Raw genomic sequence first — 19162 nt, 5'->3', positions numbered from 1 at the left:
TCCTTTTCCAGAACCTGATCTCCGCAGCTACGGGCATGAACTTGACCACAGTGGATGACCCCATCCAGAGGAAGTTCCTGCCCAGCTTTCTGCGCGGTGTGGCCGAGGAGAACAAGCTCATCACCTCTCCCAACTTTGTGGTCACACAGGCTCTGGTAGCTCTTCTGGCAGATAAAGGGGCCAGACTCAGACCTGCTTTTGACAAGGCTGATATGGAGAAAAGAGGTTTGTAGACTTGGAAGAGAAGGAGAAAAAATAAATAATGGCTGATTGGATAACTTGGAACATGGAACTTGTTTCTGTGTATTTCTTTATCTCATTTGCTGTCATTGTATCTCAGAATCGTAACATATTTCATATCTCATATGGTGTTTTTTTGATAAGTAAGTTTGTACTGTATAATGCTTGTGTAAGCTGTTTCTTTGTTTTCCAAAAATATTTGTTGCCTTTGTGCTTGTAATGAAACTTGAATCACAGCAGCAATTTGCATAATTGAATTCAAGGGGGAGTGATTCTGTCCTTTATGTAACCTGTTCCTCACCAGCTTTAATGTCAAGGGAATGTGTTGTAATGTGTTTTTTGCTGGGCTAGATGTTAATCATCTCATAATAATTATTATGTTTTTGTGTAATTCATGTAGTAATGGCAGTCATCATTAATGTCTGCTAAGCTTCCCTTCACACAGGGGTCATGCTTGTAGAAGCTTTGCACTGTTTCTCTCTGTGCACTGGGATCACCTTTTTTGTTATTCTGTGCTTTTTGTGTTTTCATGTTTGTCTTTTTCATTTGTTTGTTCCTTCTCTCACTCACTGGGCTACCTTGTCACCTTGTGTTCCGTGTCGAGCAGGTCTAATTGCGCATTTGTATGCCCATCCTTCCCATAATCCCTCCGCTGTAGGCCCCCTGGAGCTGGCCAACGCACTGGCAGCCTGTTGCCTGTCCTCAAGGCTTTCCTCACAGCACCGCCAGTGGGCTGCCCAGCAGCTGGTCCGCACACTGGCCGCCCACGACCGCGACAACAACCAGAGCCGGCCGCAGACCTTTGCCGACATGGCGGGGGATCTGCGAAAGTGCTCCCTCATCAAGCTCGAGGCTCACCAGAGCAGGGTCTGCAATTTTCCTTGTCATGTTAAGAACCACAAATTGTTTTGAAACCATACAAATGTTTTTGATAGTGATAGTTTGTGTGATGCCTGTCTTTCTATTCGGTATTTAAAGTCCTCCTCTGTTTGCTTCAGGTCATCACATGTGGTTGGTGCAGTAAGAAAGGCCTGTTGGCCACCAGTGGCAACGATGGGACAGTCAGGGTGTGGAATGTAACCAAGAGCCAGTACACCCTTCAGCAGACCTGCATATTCAATAAAGAGTAAGGCTTTCTGACACACCTCGAACAATTCATGTCCTGTGTTCTACTTCAGAAACCTCAGTGTGTTACTAAGAAACTTCAGTGTTAGATTTTGAAGGGAAACTCTTTTGAACATCGTGCATCTTTGTCAGTTAATAACAAGTCTGCGGTGGAGGCATGTGGGTATTATTTTGATGTTATTTTTCTGCAGCTACAGTTTTGTCTTAATTTCCTTGATTAGTGTAGATGTAGTGGTTTTGATACATGTATTATGACTGTCAAAGCTGCACTAAGCAATATCAGTTTCGTATGAGCAATGTGAACGAGGTTGCCCATAGAGAAGGTTAGGAAACCCACAGTGAAGTTTTCCTCAGTTCTTCAGAGCATCATATAAACATACTGTTTTGAGCTTATCAACCGTGTTTCCAGCAGCAGTTCTCCTCCAACGAGTTCTGATAATCCCACAGCACAGTACATTACCTGCTCAGCAGCAAACAGCAGACAGACACAGTTAGTGACTCACTGGAGAAAGTGGAGCTGCTACAGAGCCAGATCTGTTCCTCAGGAGTTGGTTGAGATAAAACCGCCTTATATTCATCAGGCGGAAACAAACACTGCTCCCAATGAATGCTAATACTGCTCCATGTAAATCTGATGTGTAAATATTGTGTTATTTGTGAGTCTGTTTGCCATAACAGCTTGAGATGGTGATAATGGTGTTAACAGCTTGTTCCACTGCCTTCAAGGAGACACTTAAATGTATATAAATTGCAGCTTTAACTACGTCTCACCTGTGTTTATTCTGTGTTTGTGTCTCATCAGTGACGGCTCTTCAGAGGAGGGCATGTCAGGCCTGGGCTCTCCCAGTGATCCTTGCTTGTCTCCTCTGGCCTGGAGTGTCACTGGAAAATATCTGGCCTCAGCCATGGAGAAAATGGTCAACATCTGGCAAGTTAATGGTAATTACTTAGTTTATCAAGCTTCTCTGGAGTTTTCATTCTTGTTTTTATTGTACAGTATGTCAATGATGAGCTCCATTTGAGTTGTTTTGAAAAACAGTTGAAGTGTAAAATGTGTTAATGTGGCTCAGCTCGAATGATCGGCGTGTGAGGTCCACAAAATATGAATGAGAGGGCATTAAGATTTTATAGCTCCCTTTAAAAATAAATATACCCGGGGACTGGACGTGATCCAATCATCATTTCCTGCCTCCCACCACACCCTGCAGCATGTGCCATCTGTTCTTGGCCACTTTCAATCGCCTCAAGGATGAAAGTCCACAATCACATTCCTGTTTCATGAGCACATTTTCTCTTGTGCCATTGAAATGTCACTGACTTTATTTTACAAGCAAATGAAACACACTATGTGCATCATCCTTTTTCTGTGGGCATTGTTCAAGAAATTTTAAAACACCATATAATGGAGACAGTGTAAAGATACGTTCTCATTGTAATAAAATGACCAGGTTAACTGTGAGCTCCTTTCCCCTCCTCCAAGCTGGTAAGGGCCTTTTGGACGTGCAGCCTCACTGGGTGTCAGCTCTGGCTTGGCCTAAAGAGGAGGCAGAGTCCTTATGGTGCGGGGAACCCAAGGACATGCTGCTGGTGGGTCGGATGGATGGAACCCTGGGTCTCATTGAAGTGCTGGATAACGCCACTATGCACCGCACCGAGCTGGAGCACTGCTACAGGAAAGATGGTATGAAGGGGGTTTGTTTTGTGAATGGCAGAACTCCTGCTCCAGGTCCTCAGTAGTTTACAGATCTTTGATAATCTTTTATCTTCTCTCAGTGGCAGTGATGCACATTGCCTGGTACAGTGAAGACAAGCCTTTCGCTGTGGGGTACGCAGATGGAAAGCTGCTGATTGGATCCAAAGAGCCCTTAGAAAAGGGAGCCATCGTGGTCATTGATGCACACAAGGTGAACTAAAACTACAAAAAGAGTCACGTCTAATCTATATCTGGAATAAAATAAAACAAGAGAGATTATCTGTAGATTTACAGCCAAAATTCCTCTCATCACTAAATCTGGTTGTTGTTTTCCCAGGAGTCAATCACCAGTATGAAGTGGAGTCCTTCTGGTCAGATCTTGCTCACCTGTGCCAAAGAGGAGTTGGTGAAGCTGTGGGCCAGCCACGGCTCTGACTCAGGCTCTGGCTCTGGCTGGTACTGCCTGCAGAGTCTTAGACACCCCTCCATGGTTAACGGTGTGGCCTGGTGCAGCCTGCCGGGACGTGGGCCCAAGCCCCTCAGCATGCTCGCCATGTAGGTTGTTCTATAACACTAGGCCAGACTGTGGCTGATCATGTTTTGTCCAACACTTAATGAGTTTGTGTTCTTCTCGAGCTCCAATGAGTTTGAATGAATTATATTTTTTATGAAATGTCCGGTGTACTCAGGTTCACGTGTCGCTGTGTTTTTCAGATGCTGCCAGAATGGCCTGGTGTCAGTCTGGACTGTTCCTCAGGACATCTCCAACTTCCCAGAATCCTGTTCCTCGGACTCAGAGGGATGGTGGGACAATGAAACAAAACCTAAATTCATGGTACTTTTTTAGATTTCACAAATAATTGCTCTCACTGTGTACGTCGATGTGAGATGTCATTCAGTTTTTTATGCCAGGGCCGGAGGCATTATGTTTTCAGGTTGTCTGTCTGTCCGTCCTATTCTTGTGAACGCAATATCTCAAGATCACCTCGAGGGAATTTCTTCAAATTTGGTACAAATGTCCACTTGGACTCAAGGATTAATTGATTCGATTTTGGTGGTCAAAGGTCAAGGTTGCGGTGACGCCACGAAACACATTTTTGGCCATAACTCAAGAATTCATTTACTAATTACAACACAGTTTAACTCAAATGTCTAAAATGATAAAATTAAATGATGACATTTTATATACAAGAGGTCAATGGTCAACTTCATTGTGACATCATAACACTTCTGGCCATTACTCAACACTGTAACTTGGGAAGGGGAGAGTGTGATCATATTTCCTCCAACCTGGCTCGTTGGTGAGCTGGTAGTTTTAGTTTCTTTTGAAAGAGACTTGCATTTGTTCCCCCTTACTCTCCGGTTCTGACTATACATTTAGATTTATAACAATTTATCAGTCCGTTATTCTTTCAACTCATCCTTAGAGTCATAAGAGGCATGCTTGAAGCACATTTTTTGTACTAATCACGAAATGTATTTTGGTGCTTTCTTCTCCTGATGAGCTGTCGCTTTGGTTGTGTTGCAGTCTTCCCGGTGGTCAGAAGATGGAGCGACGTGCGTTTTCCAGCTGAAGGGCCACATCACTCCAGTCAGAACGCTGGCCTTCAGCCCTGATGGTCTGGCCCTGGCATCTGGAGGAGTGGGAGGCCTCATGAACATCTGGTCCCTGCGGGTAGGAAATACACACACAGATGGAGCTTAAGACACCCACACGGTATATATGTAAATACTGCAGGTACAAGTCGCACAGATACAAAGATGTAAGTGTGAAACACGACATGATATGAAAAACATTGAGGTGAAAAGAACAAAGGGTTCATCACATACTCATCCTACCGGCAGTTAAAGATCACACCGCTGTTTACAGTGATGCTGAATACCTTTCCACTGGAGTCACTATGCTTATATGTGTCCATGTTCAACAGGACGGGTCGGTGCTCCAGACGGTCGTAGCTGGTTCAGGGGCGATCCAGAACATTGTCTGGATCCCAGATGTGGGTGTCGCTGTCTGCTCCAACAGGTCAAAGGTAAAACTTCTCTCCTGATTCATATTTTTCCATGATTCAATAAAATACTTATTTATTCTCTGGTCTGTTTCTTTTGTATGGCTTCATTTCCAGGATGTGCTGGTTGTGAACAGCTCCAAAGAGTTCATGGCGTCCAACCACGTGCTGGCCACTTGCCGCACAGCTCTGAAGAAGCAGGGCGTAGTCGGCCTTAACATGGCGCCCTGCATGAGGGCCTTCCTGGAGAGACTGCCAGTCATGCTGCAGGAGCAGTATGCCTACGAGAAGGTACAAGGACAGTTAATATGCTCTCCATAAAAATGTCTCTCTCGCAGTTAAATCAACCCTTTCTCTTATAGTCTTAATATTCTCTTTTATACTCTGGAGCAGTAATGTCCTGGCGTGGCTGATGTTTCCTTTCCTTCTCACCTTCCAGCCCCACGTCGTATGTGGGGAGCAGCTTGTTCACAGCCCCTACATGCAGTGCCTTGCCTCCCTGGCCGTTGGTCTCCACCTGGATCAGCTCCTGTGTCGCCCCCCTGTTCCACCGCACCTGCGACGCTGCCCACCTGAGTCTGGCACCGCCATATGGAGCGCCAGTGAGTGGGCGTGGTTAGACTGCTTCTCTACAACAGTCAAGGCGGCGGAGGCCCTCGCTCGAGGCGCCACCTTCCCCGAGTCCTTCTCTGTTCCTGACCTGGAGCCTGTGCCCAAAGATGAGATGGCTCTGCTCATGGTGAGGGAGGCTGCTGGTGTTTGTGCACCTGGAAGTGTAATATCTAATGTAATGAATACCTGTGCGGTACATAACAACACCTTTGTCCCCTGTCTCTCCAGGACAACAGTAAATGGGCCCCTGGTATGGATGAACAGATCATGTCCTGGGCCACCTCAAGACCAGAGGTCATTTAGATTCATATCTGGATTATCTGTAATAAATAGTTTGTATGTGGACATGGTAGCTGCTGTTTAAACCCCTTTATTTGACTTATGTGTGTGTGTTTTGGTGTGTTTGCAGGACTGGCACCTTGGAGGGAAGTGTGATGTGTATCTATGGGGTGCAGGGCGACATGGCCAGCTGGCAGAGGCTGGCAGAAACATCCTGGTGCCAACCACTGCTCCGTCTTTCTCTCAGGCACAACAGGTACACAGGCAGCACACAGGCTGTCATCTGCTTGTTAACAACAGCAGAAAAAGAAAGTTTGTTAACGAATTGTTAATTTTTGAGTTTGCGTTTTCATCAAGCCACAGATATTAACACTGACACTGCAGCAGGCTGTTTACCAGCTAAAATCTGCTCCCTGTTGTATTCTTCTTTATTTGCTCACTCATCTCTTTGTCGCCACCTGTCCTCTGCAGGTGGTGTGTGGTCAGAACTGCACCTTCGTGATCCAGCCTAACGGGACGGTGTTGGCCTGTGGAGAGGGCAGCTACGGCCGCCTGGGACAAGGAAACTCTGATGACCTGCATGTGCTCACTGTCATCTCCGCCCTTCAAGGTGACACATTTGTTGTTGTTACAGTAAATACTATTATATGATGTATATCACTGAAATGACTGATTGTTTTGTGGCGCGTGTGTAATACGTTAACAGTGGGAATGAATATCAGTAATACAAATCTAATATAAATGTTAGTGAAATCTACGTTTCTCTCTTTCTTTTTCTCTTCATCTCTCCTTCTCGCCGCAGCCAGTTGTCGCCATTTGTCTCCACTTCCTGTATTTGTTGTTTCATATATAATAATACATGACAATAATAATATTTTTTTATTACTACTGCTAGCCACAGTTGAATTAATTATTTTTTAATTGCTTAGCTCCCCATAAATGTCTTGCACGCTGTCTTGGTCGAAGGTTGACTTATTATATTACTAAGAATTTTTGTTGTTATTGGAAGTACTGACAAAAATAGGTTAATAATGTCATTCGGTACATGTAGTTATTGTCTCTACTGGATTTCTGTCATTCTTTGACAGATGTGACAGTGAAACGTGTATAAAATTTCACTCTCTGTGGTATTAGGTTGTAAAATGGCTTAAAAAAAGTCTTAAATTTAATTTTTAAAAAACAAAAAGAAATGTGTCTCTACCCTGAGCCTCTCGTTGTCCCTGTTTCCCACAGGTTTTGTTGTGACTCAGCTGGTGACGTCATGTGGCAGCGACGGTCACTCCATGGCTTTGACGGAGAGTGGTGAGGTGTTCAGTTGGGGGGACGGGGACTACGGTAAGCTGGGCCACGGGAACAGCGACCGCCAGCGCCGACCCAGACAGATCGAGGCTCTGCAAGGAGAGGAGGTGGTACAGGTCAGTCTGACTCTATTCAAGAACACAGTGCGTACAGTAAAAATGGATTTTATTCACTTCTGGTAAAAGTGAAGATCACAGTTCAAAGGTTCAAAAAGTAAGATATACTTTAAGTTCTCAGGTTTTTTTATTCTTTTATGCCACAATTTTTTTTCTTTTTCTTCACCAGATGTCCTGTGGGTTCAAACATTCGGCGGTGGTAACAGCTGATGGGAAACTCTTCACATTTGGTAACGGTGATTACGGCAGACTGGGGCTGGGAAACACCTCCAACAAGAAGCTGCCAGAGAAGGTCACGGCTCTAGAGGGCTACCAAGTCGGACAGGTAGGACAGAAAAATACTGTCAAGATGAAAAGCATACTCGTAGAATTCAGTACGTCCCGGCTGGACCTTTGTTGGCTGTTAAAATAGACAATTATAGAAAAAAAGATAGGATTGTAAAGAAGCTTCTGACAATATTTTTCCTTCTTATATTGAATAATTTGAAGGTTTTGAAAACAGATAAATGACGACGGCTCAGAGCTGATGTTGACATGTGTTCGTTCCTCAGGTGGCTTGTGGCTTGAACCACACGTTGGTCGTCTCCGCTGATGGAATGATGGTTTGGGCTTTTGGTGACGGAGACTATGGAAAACTGGGACTTGGCAATTCCACAGCCAAGTCCTCACCTCAGGTACACACTGTGAGGCCCGCTGCTCCATTTCAACAGTAAAAACAGAAGTTACCATGAAACTGTTCTTTGAGTGAACTTGATGTCGGTTTGTGTTGAATTTTTCATTCTTTAGAAAGTGGACGTGCTGTGTGGAATTGGCATCAATAAAGTCGCCTGTGGAACTCAGTTCTCTGTGGCTTTAACCAAAGATGGCAAAGTTTTCACGTTCGGCCAAGGTACGCTACGTTTTCCTCTTTTCTCCACAACAAATTTTTAATATGACGAATAATTAGAGCTGCAACGATTGGTCGATTAACAGGTGTTCAATGTGGAATTATTTTTGATAACCACATAATCATTTAAGTAATTTCTTAAGCAGAAAATACCAAATATTTAATGGTTGCAGCCTCTCAAATGATTTGCATTCATATCATTCATATTTGTTTTTTCCTTTTCTGTTACAGACCGCCTGATTGGTTTGCCAGAGGGCCGAGCCAGGAACCACAACCGGCCCCAGCAGGTGCCGGCTCTGTCAGGGGTTCACATCCAGGATGTCGCTGTCGGAGCTGAGCACACTCTGGTGCTCTCCTCCACTGGAGACGTTTACACCTGGGGCAGCAACTCAGAGGGACAGGTAAGCTGCTGATCCACCCACTGAACATCCACTGACACTCAGTCTGTACGGTAATACCACAGAACAGGGGTCAGCAAAGGCACAGCATCAATAATGATGATGTCAGGTTGGAGAACACTATTTAACCTTTTATTTGGTAGGGAATATTCATAGAATCAAAATGAACTGAGTCGGTTTCAGATGTTTTTATACACACAAACATTCTGATTATAAATGATTTATTTATGCTGGATTTAGTTGGCGGCGGATTATAAATGAATAATTCACGGTGACTTTGTGTGAACTGTAACTTTGTCGTCTAGCTGGGTCTGGGCCACACCAACCACGTTCGAGAGCCCACACTGGCGACAGCGCTGCAGGGCAAGAACATCAACCAGATCTCTGCAGGTCGCTGCCACAGTGCTGCGTGGACGGCTCCTTCCGTGCCGCCTCGAGCGCCAGGTGAGATTCACCTCTCCCAACCTGCAACCTAATGCCCCCTGCCGTGCCACTGCTGTGTATTGGGCAGACACTTTATCCTGGAGGTCAGATTTCCTGCAGTGCTGCTGGGACGTTTAGGTGAATGCCAAAGCGGGGCACGGCACATTGTTGTCAGATGAGGCACCGTCGTTGTGTGATGAACAACAACACTGAGGAATTTCATGTGTTGTGGTTTGAAAGCTGCCTGACGCTTCATTCCAGAGATAGAGAATGTTACTACTGAGACTACGTCATGTAGCAGTAAAACTAAAAATCAGTGAAAATACCTCCCTTAAAATATAAGAACTCATTTAAATATGTAACTATTAGTCAAGTCATTGAGTAGCCATTTGAAAGAAGATGAATTACCAGCTATTTTGATTGTTTCTGTCATTTTTCAAGCAAAAATTCATTAGTTTGTTTCAGCTCCTTGAGTGTGAAGATTTGCTGCTTTTGATTAAAGTAAATGAAACATTAAAAGCTGACCGACTGTTGGTCTGACAAAAGAAAAGTAATTGTTAGACTTTGGTTTCTAAGAAATTGTGACATTTTATAAGACTAAATGATTAAGTGCTTAATCCAGGAAATGATCTGCAGATTTACTAAATTTCATAATGTTTTTTTTATACTGTGTTACTTTGTTTATATAATATACCTATCCAAAAGATTCTGCTCATGTAGAATTCTTTGTTATTTGTCTAAAATACTTATCTTTGCAAGTTCAGAGTTTTACCGTTTCGGTCTTTCACTCCTCTGTTGTTTTCCTCACCCTGTGTCCGTCTGGTGATGCGTCCTTGCTCTGTCCTCCTCGTCTCTCATGGTCGCTGTGTCTCGCTCCGTCTCCTCCTCAGGCTCGTCGGTTCCTCTGCAGTTGGGTCTGCCCGTGGCGGTGCCTCCTCAGTACAATGGGCTGAAGGAGGTGAGCATCGAGGCAGTGAGGGCTCGCCTACGCCTCCTCTACCACTTCTCCGACCTCATGTACTCCTCTTGGAGACTGCTCAACCTCAGCCCCAACAACCAGGTGGGCAAAGAACCCAACACACACGCAACACACACAAACACAACAAACTCAAGTCTTGTTTATATCGCAGATAAAACTGTTAAAATTGTTAGAAATTTAGATGAAGATTGTTGTTGCAAAGTTAGAAAATAGCAGGGGAAAATAGTCTTTTATGGAAAGAGAGAGAAAGTAACTAAGTTTAAGATTAAAGGAGAATTATGTGAGGCAGGAAAAGCGGCACCACAGGTCTGATTCTGGAGGCTGAAACAACAAACTGGCTGAAGAGTTGTCTGCATCACTCATGAGGACAGTGTGTTTTACTCTTTGGTATAATGATGGTAAATATAATTCTTACTTTGCAGAGCTGTACTTCCCACTACAATGCTGGTACCTGGGGGATTGTCCAGGGGCAGTTGAGACCCCTACTGGCTCCCAGAGTGTACACTCTGCCCATGGTGCGCTCCATAGGCAAGACCATGGTGCAGGGAAAGAACTACGGCCCCCAGATCACAGTCAAACGAATCTCCACCCGGTCAGTACTCCACTGGACTTCATCTTTCTGTGTAATAAACAGGTCTTTATGTGTCCAAACCGTTGAACCTAATTTGAAGCAGACCCTTAGGAAGTCAACAAGAACCCAACCCACCTAAACTAATTTTCTTTAAAAAGAGAGACGAGATCTAAAAGGGACCCGAGAACCGTCAGAGTGGATCCCAATAGACCAGGGGATAATAAGACCTGATCCAAAATGTAGTTGACCCAAACAGAGAGAGGACACTGACACCGGCAGCAGCGTGACGCTCAACCAGTTAACAAGCAGTCATGGTGGACAACAGCAGTGATACATGTCATCTTTCCTGCATTTCACAGTCCACTCTCTGTCTCTGTGATGACAACGAACTGATGTGACTGAATATGATCATGAATATGAAGAAAGACTACTGCATTTATGATGAACTCAAATTACAGACCTGCAGTTAATGTTTGCTCTGTACCTCCTACCAGCCACTGATTGTGTAAGAAATGAACAGTAATTTACAAACAAACATACTCATAGAACGATGTACATACAGAATCCTACGCAGACACTTCTGCTGAATGTCTGAAGAAAGGCAGAGTGAATACAGCTGCAGCAACAGCCAATGGTGTTTTTCACTCTTGAGGATGAGTCTGTGACGTCGTCTCACTGTGTTAAAACTTCAAACTCTCTTTTTCTTCGTCGGACTGTGACTATCTGCAGGGGGCGGAAGTGTAAACCGATCTTTGTGCAGATCGCTCGTCAGGTCGTGAAGCTGAACGCCTCGGACCTTCGACTGCCTTCGAGGGCTTGGAAGGTGAAACTGGTGGGCGAGGGGGCGGATGATGCAGGCGGGGTCTTTGATGACACCATCACAGAGATGTGCCAGGTATGTTCAGATCCAATTCCAGATGAACCAGATGTTTACTGGATGTCTTATGATACAGTGATATTTGTTTGTGTTTATAGGAGTTGGAGACGGGGGTGGTAGACCTGCTTATCCCGTCCCCCAACGCCACAGCAGAGGTTGGCTACAACAGAGACAGGTGAGGAAGACCATGAGGAAACACGTCTGTCCACCCAAATGTTTCTAATGTACTCAGACTTTAGGACCAGTCACATCTCTATGTCTTGTATCTGGTATCGAAATAAAACCATGATACTTTTATTCTGTCATTGTGTGGAGTTACAGCTCAGTACTCCTGCAGAAAAAAGGATCACAAACATGACAATCTGACAAATATCATTAGTAAAATATATTGGATCAATATGAAATTCCTTTTTAAAGATGATATTGATCAGTACTGAAAGTTTGGCAGCTTCTTGATGCCTATTAATTTTCCCCAAAAAGACATCTGATATTTGTTGTTTTATTCAATTTCAAACTTTCTTAAAACCCGAAGCCTTGTGGCGTTTACAGTTTTCTTGCATGTCATCTTTTGCAGCTCTGTCTTATATCTTGAAAATGAAAAAATGCTACTTCAAGTATATTTTTAAAATAAACAGTAGAAAACAAGAACTAACAGAATTTGGGGTGAACTGAGGGTTACGTAAAAGTATTCAAGGTATGAATATTTAGGAACGTTTCAGATTTGTTGCTTCTGTAAGAGCTTGTCCTGTTTGCTTTCAGGTTACATCGACAGGTGTGCTGCTCAGTTATAGCACTCGTTGGCTAATTTGATGGCACATATTCCGAGTGTCTTCTAAATAAGCAACTTAGACCAAATATTTCTGTGTCCTTTCATCCGCCCAGGTTCCTCCTCAACCCGTCTGCCTGCCTGGATGAGCACATGCTCCAGTTTAAATTTTTGGGCATCCTGATGGGTGTCGCCATCCGGACCAAGAAGCCTCTGGACCTGCACCTGGCTCCTCTGGTGTGGAAACAGCTGTGCTGCATCCCCCTGCTGTTGGAGGACCTGGAGGAAGTGGACCTCCTCTATGTGCAGACGCTCAAAAGCATTCTTCACATTGAAGACAGCGGCATCACTGAGGATAATTTCCACGAGGTGGGAAATGGATTTTTGATTTTTGATATTCAGTCTTTTGTCTTTTCTTCTCCCATAGGAGTCGGTCCATCCACATCTTCATGAGTATCAATTTAGATGAATTTTTAAAAATGAAAGAAACATCTGTTTGTGGCTAATCAAGTAAATTGAATACCTGATAAATGAATGCACTTCATCACCAAACTAGGGTTGTGCGATCTTATCCATAGTCGGATCGTCCTATTGTCACCCTGTCAAATTGCCAATAGCCGATATGATCGTTGCCCTTTGAGTGAGAGAGAAAGAGCAACCAAAGAGCGAGCGTGTCCAGTTTTCCTCGCCATTCTTTCTTTCGCTCTTTCTCGGACATCGTGAGTGATGACAGTAGGATGACGAATAGGCTACATTTTATGACTATGTTGAAACAACAAAGCATTAATTACTTACATTAAATAATCTGAGGATGTACAACCATCACTCAAAATCAGCAGGAGGTGCGTAGAAACAGCTGTTAATGGCTTTCAGTTCCCTTTTTCTCTCTCGTTGACTGTCCGAAAGTTGTATTTACAACCATGAAAAGCAGCAGCTAAGAAACTGAACTAAGTGACATGTTCTGTGAGTCCGTTGATCTGCTCTGCTCTGTTTATCCTCAGCGCAGCACTTACACACAACAAGCAACGCTGTAGGACAGTCAGCTGGTCAGAGTGTGTGAGCTCATCGGTGTTGCAAGCATCACTTACATGCGGTCATACATGTTATACATATTATACGAACTATGGCCGGGCAAATCATCGATCACCGTCCATCAGCACGACCCTACAACAAACAAAAATCTATCAAAATTAACACCAAGATATGGTGATGTAATGTATATCACATGCTAACCTTGAGGGAGGCAGGTTGATGAAGGGAATGAGTCCAATCCCAGGATTAAAACACAGGTGTGATGAGTAAAAGTATCTGTGAAGTGCCTGTAATCCTGTAATTTCAATGCTAACTAAACTAAACACATCTTGTGCTGTAAGCAAGAGCTGTATATTAGCAGCACAGTATAAAGGAAATGTACAGAAAGGTCTGCTGAGTACTGAGTATGCACATAGAGACTGGATTTATGACAGTGAATGTAAATTTGTCTTTGGCTTCATCAGTTTGGAAACTTTTATTGCTTATAAAAATTGAATGAGCGTCATCCCAGCTCCTGAAGGCTCAGCAGTAAACATCAGTTACTCACATCACACTGTATTTATGCCTAAGCACAGGCTCCAACAGCACAATAAAGAATTTTAAAAGTCAACATTAACATCTTTGTAACCACAGGCTCACTGAACGACTGAGAATTGCTCTGACAGGGTGGGCAGCAGGTTTACCTCTCCGCGGTCATGTGAACGTTTGATTCTCCAGAATCACACGTGTGCTGCCTAAAACTTTAATAAGCAACCAGTTCACAGCCACAGGAGCCTGTTTTTATTCCCACAGCCAGACTTGACTGTCATAAACCAAAACAAACTCCAAGTGATGTCACATACCACGGCCATGCCACACCCACTGAGAGCTAACAGGAGCCAATGATGTGATTTATGGGAGGTTAAGCCTGTTTATGGCTGAACATTAATGAACCAAACGTGACTCTGAATCTGTGTTCACACTCCATACCCCAAACTGGCTGAGAAAACTGTGACAGTAATGTGGCTGTAACCAGTTTTAAGCATTGTGAAAGCTTAATCTAAGCCCTGCTGGGGGGGCGGGGGTGGGGGGGCTGTGGGTGAGCTTTTTAAACACCAGCACTCAGAGCTCATCTGAGGCTGCTCTGCCTCTCCTTCCCGCTCTGGTACACACTGTTCCTCTCCCAGCGCTGATAAAACCTCAGCACGTCTGTGGCTCTGGCCATTACTGATACAACCACTCTGACACAGACCACACAACCCCCTCCCAACCCCACCCAAAAACCACAGATCGGCTGGCTTGAACAGCAGAAAGCTAACATATCCCGGAGCCCCTCTTCTGTCCAAACAACCTCAAACAACCCCTGCACTGTAAAGCCCCCAGCCTGCAGGAATGCCAGGGCCGCTGTTGATGCAGCATATCCTGCCCGGCGGAGACTTGGCCCGGCTCCCAGCCTTGTAGAAGAGATTGGGGGGGGGGGTTGGAGCCACAACACTGCCACGGCCAGCTCCGACAGCCAGGCTGAGGGAGGAGAGGAACAGGCTGCATCTGCTGCATTGGCATGAAAGGAGGGAGTGTGGGAGAGTGGAAGAATCTCCGTCTTCGCCTTCGCCTTTTCTGCTTTTCTGTTGGCATCGAATCGGCTTCTGCCAGACGAGCTGTCTTACCATGATTTTATCATCTCTTGTTCCTACCAGGCCGGTGAATAAATCTATAGACACATCTTGGCTTTTGTAACTGATTCCTCTGGTCTGTCACATCATCATTTATGTAATGGAAACTTTTACAGACGATTATCACCTCTGCCAAGGAGGTGCTGTTTTCACACGTGTCCGTTATGCAGAAAGTACTGAACTGATTTGCACTTAACTTGGTGGAGGGATGGGATACGGGCCGGGGAAGAACCCGTTAAATGTTGGTGCCAGTCCAATCAAACGGGCGGATCCTCAACATTTTCGTCAATATTTCACCTTGAACAGAGATGTCCCGATCTGATCCTAATCAGGCGCAGCTCTCTTTTACCACAGAAGAATTTCACGGCATATGAGAGTGAAAATTAGTGTGTGAAATGCACGGATGCAAAGTGACTGTGATTTCTAACATTGGCAAATTACACAGAAATGTAAAAACTGATAATAAGAGAGAGGAGCGATAACAGATTAGTGATTAAAGAACAGTGTATGAAACATTCAGCTGGCAGCTTCTCATTTAGAGCTGGAGCTGTCTGTGACGCTCTCAGCTCCGGCCTTCAGCTCATATCAGCCATCGCTAATTAATGTTAATTGTGTGACTAACAAGTCCAACGTTGATCTCTCTGCTCAGTGAGTGAGAAGTCTTCTCTACAGCGTTAACATCAATTTCAAGACTAAATAAGTCAAAGGGACTTAAGTCCTAAGTTTCTCATTCGTGCATTTTTTAAACCCATGTTTACTGGCTAGCTTGTTTTTTTTCTCCTTGCCTTTGCGGGCATTTACTGTGCTCCTTTGTGCTGCCACCTACTGTCCATCAGTGGAATAGCATGAAGCTGATGGCAGGAATGAGTATCATGTTACCCACGTTCATCTTTATACACATAAACAAAACAGGAGCCTACTCATTAAAACATTGCTCTATAGCACTATCGGTCCTCTGGGTGTCATTAATTGTAAATAACAGACAAAATTAATTTCAAAATTCCAAAACATTTTCCTTTAGAGGAGTTATCTTGACAATAAAAAGTATTACAGTGTATGCACAGTACAGTAGTATTTATTTGGAGACCAGTATCTCAGAGCTGTACTGATGATTTTTGTGGTTGTCTTTCAGATGATTCCTCTGGATTCCTTTGTCGGGCAGAGTGCAGATGGTAAAATGGTGCCTATCATCCCAGGAGGAAACAGCATCCCTCTCACTTTCTCCAACAGGAAGGAGTATGTGGAAAGAGCTATTGAGTACAGGCTGCATGAAATAGACCGACAGGTAAGACTCTCTCTGATATCAGTGCTGCTGTAACTACAGGTCTGTTTCAGGAGTGTTTTACGGTTTATTTTGTTAAAGGTGACTCCTGTGTGTAAAGTATTATTCAAGATCAGTACGGATGGAGACGTGATTACACACATAGAGTCCACACCACACAAGTATTTGGACAGTTACACTTCCTCACACCACACTTCTTTAGTGCTTCAGCATATTTAATTGGATATTAATGGATATTAAAGTGACAAAAAATGTGTAACTGTGAAACGGATTTCATTGGTTCCGATAACAAGGTAACAAAGGAAACCCCTCAAGCTCTTTCCATCGGACTGAAGCAGCAGATTTAAGATTCAGTCCTACCCCGAACCCTAAACCTTCACCTGCCTGTCCTCCTCTCAGGTGGCAGCGGTTCGCGAGGGCATGTCGTGGATCGTGCCGGTGCCGCTGCTGTCCCTGCTGACGGCCAAGCAGCTGGAGCAGATGGTGTGCGGCATGCCGGAGATCTGCTGCGACGTGCTGAAGAAGGTGGTGCGGTACAGAGAGGTGGACGAGCAGCACTCCCTGGTGCAGTGGTTCTGGCAGACTCTGGAGGAGTTCTCCAACGAGGAGCGGGTCCTCTTCATGCGCTTCGTCTCCGGACGCTCAAGGCTGCCCGCCAACACCGCTGACATCTCGCAGAGGTTTCAGATCATGAAGGTGGACAGGGTGAGTGGATCAGGATCTATGTGCTGCGGTTGTGCTCAAACATTGAAGGGTAACTCCATATTACAGTTTTACACGCTCGGGGGATGTCTGAGGTTTTGAGCAGATACAGAGGAAGAGGAGCAGCTCCACTGGGCTCATTTACATTTGTAGTCTTAGTTAAAAACCTGCTTCATTAAATAATTTGGTGATGCAAATTTTTTGCACCTCTGATGGTAATGCTAAGTCTTTGGACTGCGGCTCTGTACTTAACATCAAGCAGTACCCTCAGGGGCTGAAACATGAAGCCAACACTGAAGTGCTAGAAAACTGCAGTTCCTCTAATGGCCACTCGAGGCTGGCTCCAAAAGCAATTCGATCCCCAGTGACTTCCGTGTTAAAATGTCCAACTTTACATCAGAAATAAACATGTTTACAGTCTGGTACAAAAAAACGTTTAGTTTCTATAACTGATTTCCCCCTTCGTGACAACTGTACAGGGGATGAATTTTTATATAGTTCACCCATTTACATTTTATTAAACAGGTAATTGAAGGCGTGGCTGCTTTGAGTGACAGGTGTGTGAACATATGCTTGCCTCAAACCGTTTTCGAGCGAGGCACTGGCAAGATGGTGATGGCGGAGCAGCCCACTCTGAGCTTCAAATCTATGAGTGACGTCACAGAGGCTACGTCCATGTTTCTTCACAGTCTGTGTTTAACATACAGATATGAAAGTGGTATCGATCCTCTTTTCTAACTCTCAGAAACAAAGCGAACAAATGCATTAATGCAGAACTATTCCTTTAAGTTTCCAAAAACAGTGCCATCGCCAAAGCTCGTTTTCTTCCTCATTTATTTACAGAACTGGAGTTTTGATTCTTAACTGAATAGGAGACTACTCCTGCACAGTAGCTGTGTTTTCACTGTTCATTGTAAGAGAGCTGTAATCACAATGAGCAGAATTTCTGCAGTGGAGACTTTACAACAGAAAGTCTTTGTTCAACCTGCTTAATAGAAAGAAAGTGATTTGTTTGACATGTTGTTCGTCCACATTGGAAATCAAAAGTGTTTATAGTTGTTCTAAACGTCCACAGTCAAAAGTGGAGCGATGATCCATCCGTCATAGAGAGTGGGGAGACACTGTATTATTTAAATGTGGGGATAACCACGCACATTTTTCTCCCCTGGAAGACGTTCACAGTGTTGCACTCAGTTCATATGAAAAGGGACAGAAATAGTAACGAAGAGAAAGCTGGAGAAATGTTCAAACCCAGCGTTTCTCACCTCCGCACGGCTGACCAATCATGGCATGAAGTGGGTGTGAATGTCAGATTTCAGAAAGCTACAGAAACGTCTTTGGACATTTCTCACGTTTCTCACCGGCTTTTTTTAATGTGAGTTATTTTCTGTTCAAAGTGTTGAAGTGATGTTCTCTCTCCCTCCCTCTCTCCCTCTCTCCCTCTCTGTGTCATCCACAGCCGTACGACAGCCTGCCCACCTCTCAGACCTGTTTCTTCCAGCTGCGTCTGCCTCCGTACTCGAGCCAGGCCGTCATGGCGGAGAGGCTGCGTTACGCCATCAACAACTGCCGCTCCATCGACATGGACAACTACATGCTCTCCCGTAATGTGGACAACGCCGAGGGCTCGGACACGGACTACTGACGCAGGCAGTTCCACACGTGCACACATGAATAAATTAGAGTCCCAGGAAAGACCGGGCATGGACTGTCTTATTCAAACGACACACATGCACACGCACACACACACGCACACACACACGCACACACACACGCAAACCCAGAGATGTATCGTCATCACTGCATCAGTTGTAGGGAACTCCTGAGCAAATGGGCCACTTTTTACATCAGTTTTATGTACTTTAACAGCACAGGTTTTCATTTCTCCTTGTGGTTTATTAGCAGTTTTTAATGACACAAAAATCCACACGAGAAGTGCATTTAGTGTTAATTTTTTTTTTCCATTACTCCACATCCCATTTTCAGGGTTTCTGCATGGAGGTTATGTTTATTTGTTTGGAAATGTGTATAGAATATAAAAGCAAGTGATGGTGAAGGAAAAAAAAAAAAGAATATTGTACATTGTGTAAAATGCTTCATTAGGAAAATGTTTTGCATAATATCCATATTTATTGTTTTCATTGCCTATGCCGAGTTTCCCAAAGCATACAAAAAAAAAAACAACAATAAATGCTGCATAATTGATTCGTTGTTGTTGCTGCTT

At 44.3% G+C, this 19162-nt stretch overlaps 1 protein-coding gene across 7 annotated transcripts in view; it reads left to right on the top strand.

The window, feature by feature from the left end:
* herc1 (HECT and RLD domain containing E3 ubiquitin protein ligase family member 1) overlaps positions 1-19143 on the top strand; it is a 54863-nt gene extending 35720 nt beyond the window's left edge. For 5 of the 7 annotated variants that reach the window (XM_023426713.2, XM_087179405.1, XM_087179403.1 and 2 more), the window contains exons 51-79: positions 12-225; positions 848-1107; positions 1239-1366; positions 2168-2304; positions 2846-3046; positions 3139-3269; positions 3396-3613; positions 3773-3893; positions 4587-4733; positions 4987-5088; positions 5182-5355; positions 5504-5803; positions 5905-5970; positions 6086-6211; positions 6427-6565; positions 7189-7370; positions 7540-7695; positions 7922-8044; positions 8157-8259; positions 8488-8657; positions 8960-9098; positions 9968-10137; positions 10479-10648; positions 11357-11522; positions 11603-11679; positions 12387-12639; positions 16087-16239; positions 16636-16941; positions 18398-19143. In XM_023426713.2, coding sequence (XP_023282481.1) covers positions 12-225; positions 848-1107; positions 1239-1366; positions 2168-2304; positions 2846-3046; positions 3139-3269; positions 3396-3613; positions 3773-3893; positions 4587-4733; positions 4987-5088; positions 5182-5355; positions 5504-5803; positions 5905-5970; positions 6086-6211; positions 6427-6565; positions 7189-7370; positions 7540-7695; positions 7922-8044; positions 8157-8259; positions 8488-8657; positions 8960-9098; positions 9968-10137; positions 10479-10648; positions 11357-11522; positions 11603-11679; positions 12387-12639; positions 16087-16239; positions 16636-16941; positions 18398-18583 — 4818 coding nt within the window. In that variant the 3' untranslated portion in view covers positions 18584-19143. The remainder of the gene's footprint in view (positions 1-11; positions 226-847; positions 1108-1238; positions 1367-2167; positions 2305-2845; positions 3047-3138; positions 3270-3395; positions 3614-3772; positions 3894-4586; positions 4734-4986; positions 5089-5181; positions 5356-5503; positions 5804-5904; positions 5971-6085; positions 6212-6426; positions 6566-7188; positions 7371-7539; positions 7696-7921; positions 8045-8156; positions 8260-8487; positions 8658-8959; positions 9099-9967; positions 10138-10478; positions 10649-11356; positions 11523-11602; positions 11680-12386; positions 12640-16086; positions 16240-16635; positions 16942-18397) is intronic. The other 2 variants (XM_087179407.1, XM_087179406.1) reach the window with 1 other exon arrangement.
* Positions 19144-19162: the final 19 nt, after the last annotated feature.

The sequence above is a fragment of the Seriola lalandi genome, unplaced genomic scaffold, assembly GCF_002814215.2.
Source record: "Seriola lalandi dorsalis isolate HSWRI2012SDOR001 ecotype SW California unplaced genomic scaffold, Sedor1 jcf7180002054835, whole genome shotgun sequence".
Classification (NCBI taxonomy): Eukaryota; Metazoa; Chordata; class Actinopteri; order Carangiformes; family Carangidae; genus Seriola; species Seriola lalandi.
This window is presented reverse-complemented; position numbering and strand designations above follow the sequence as displayed.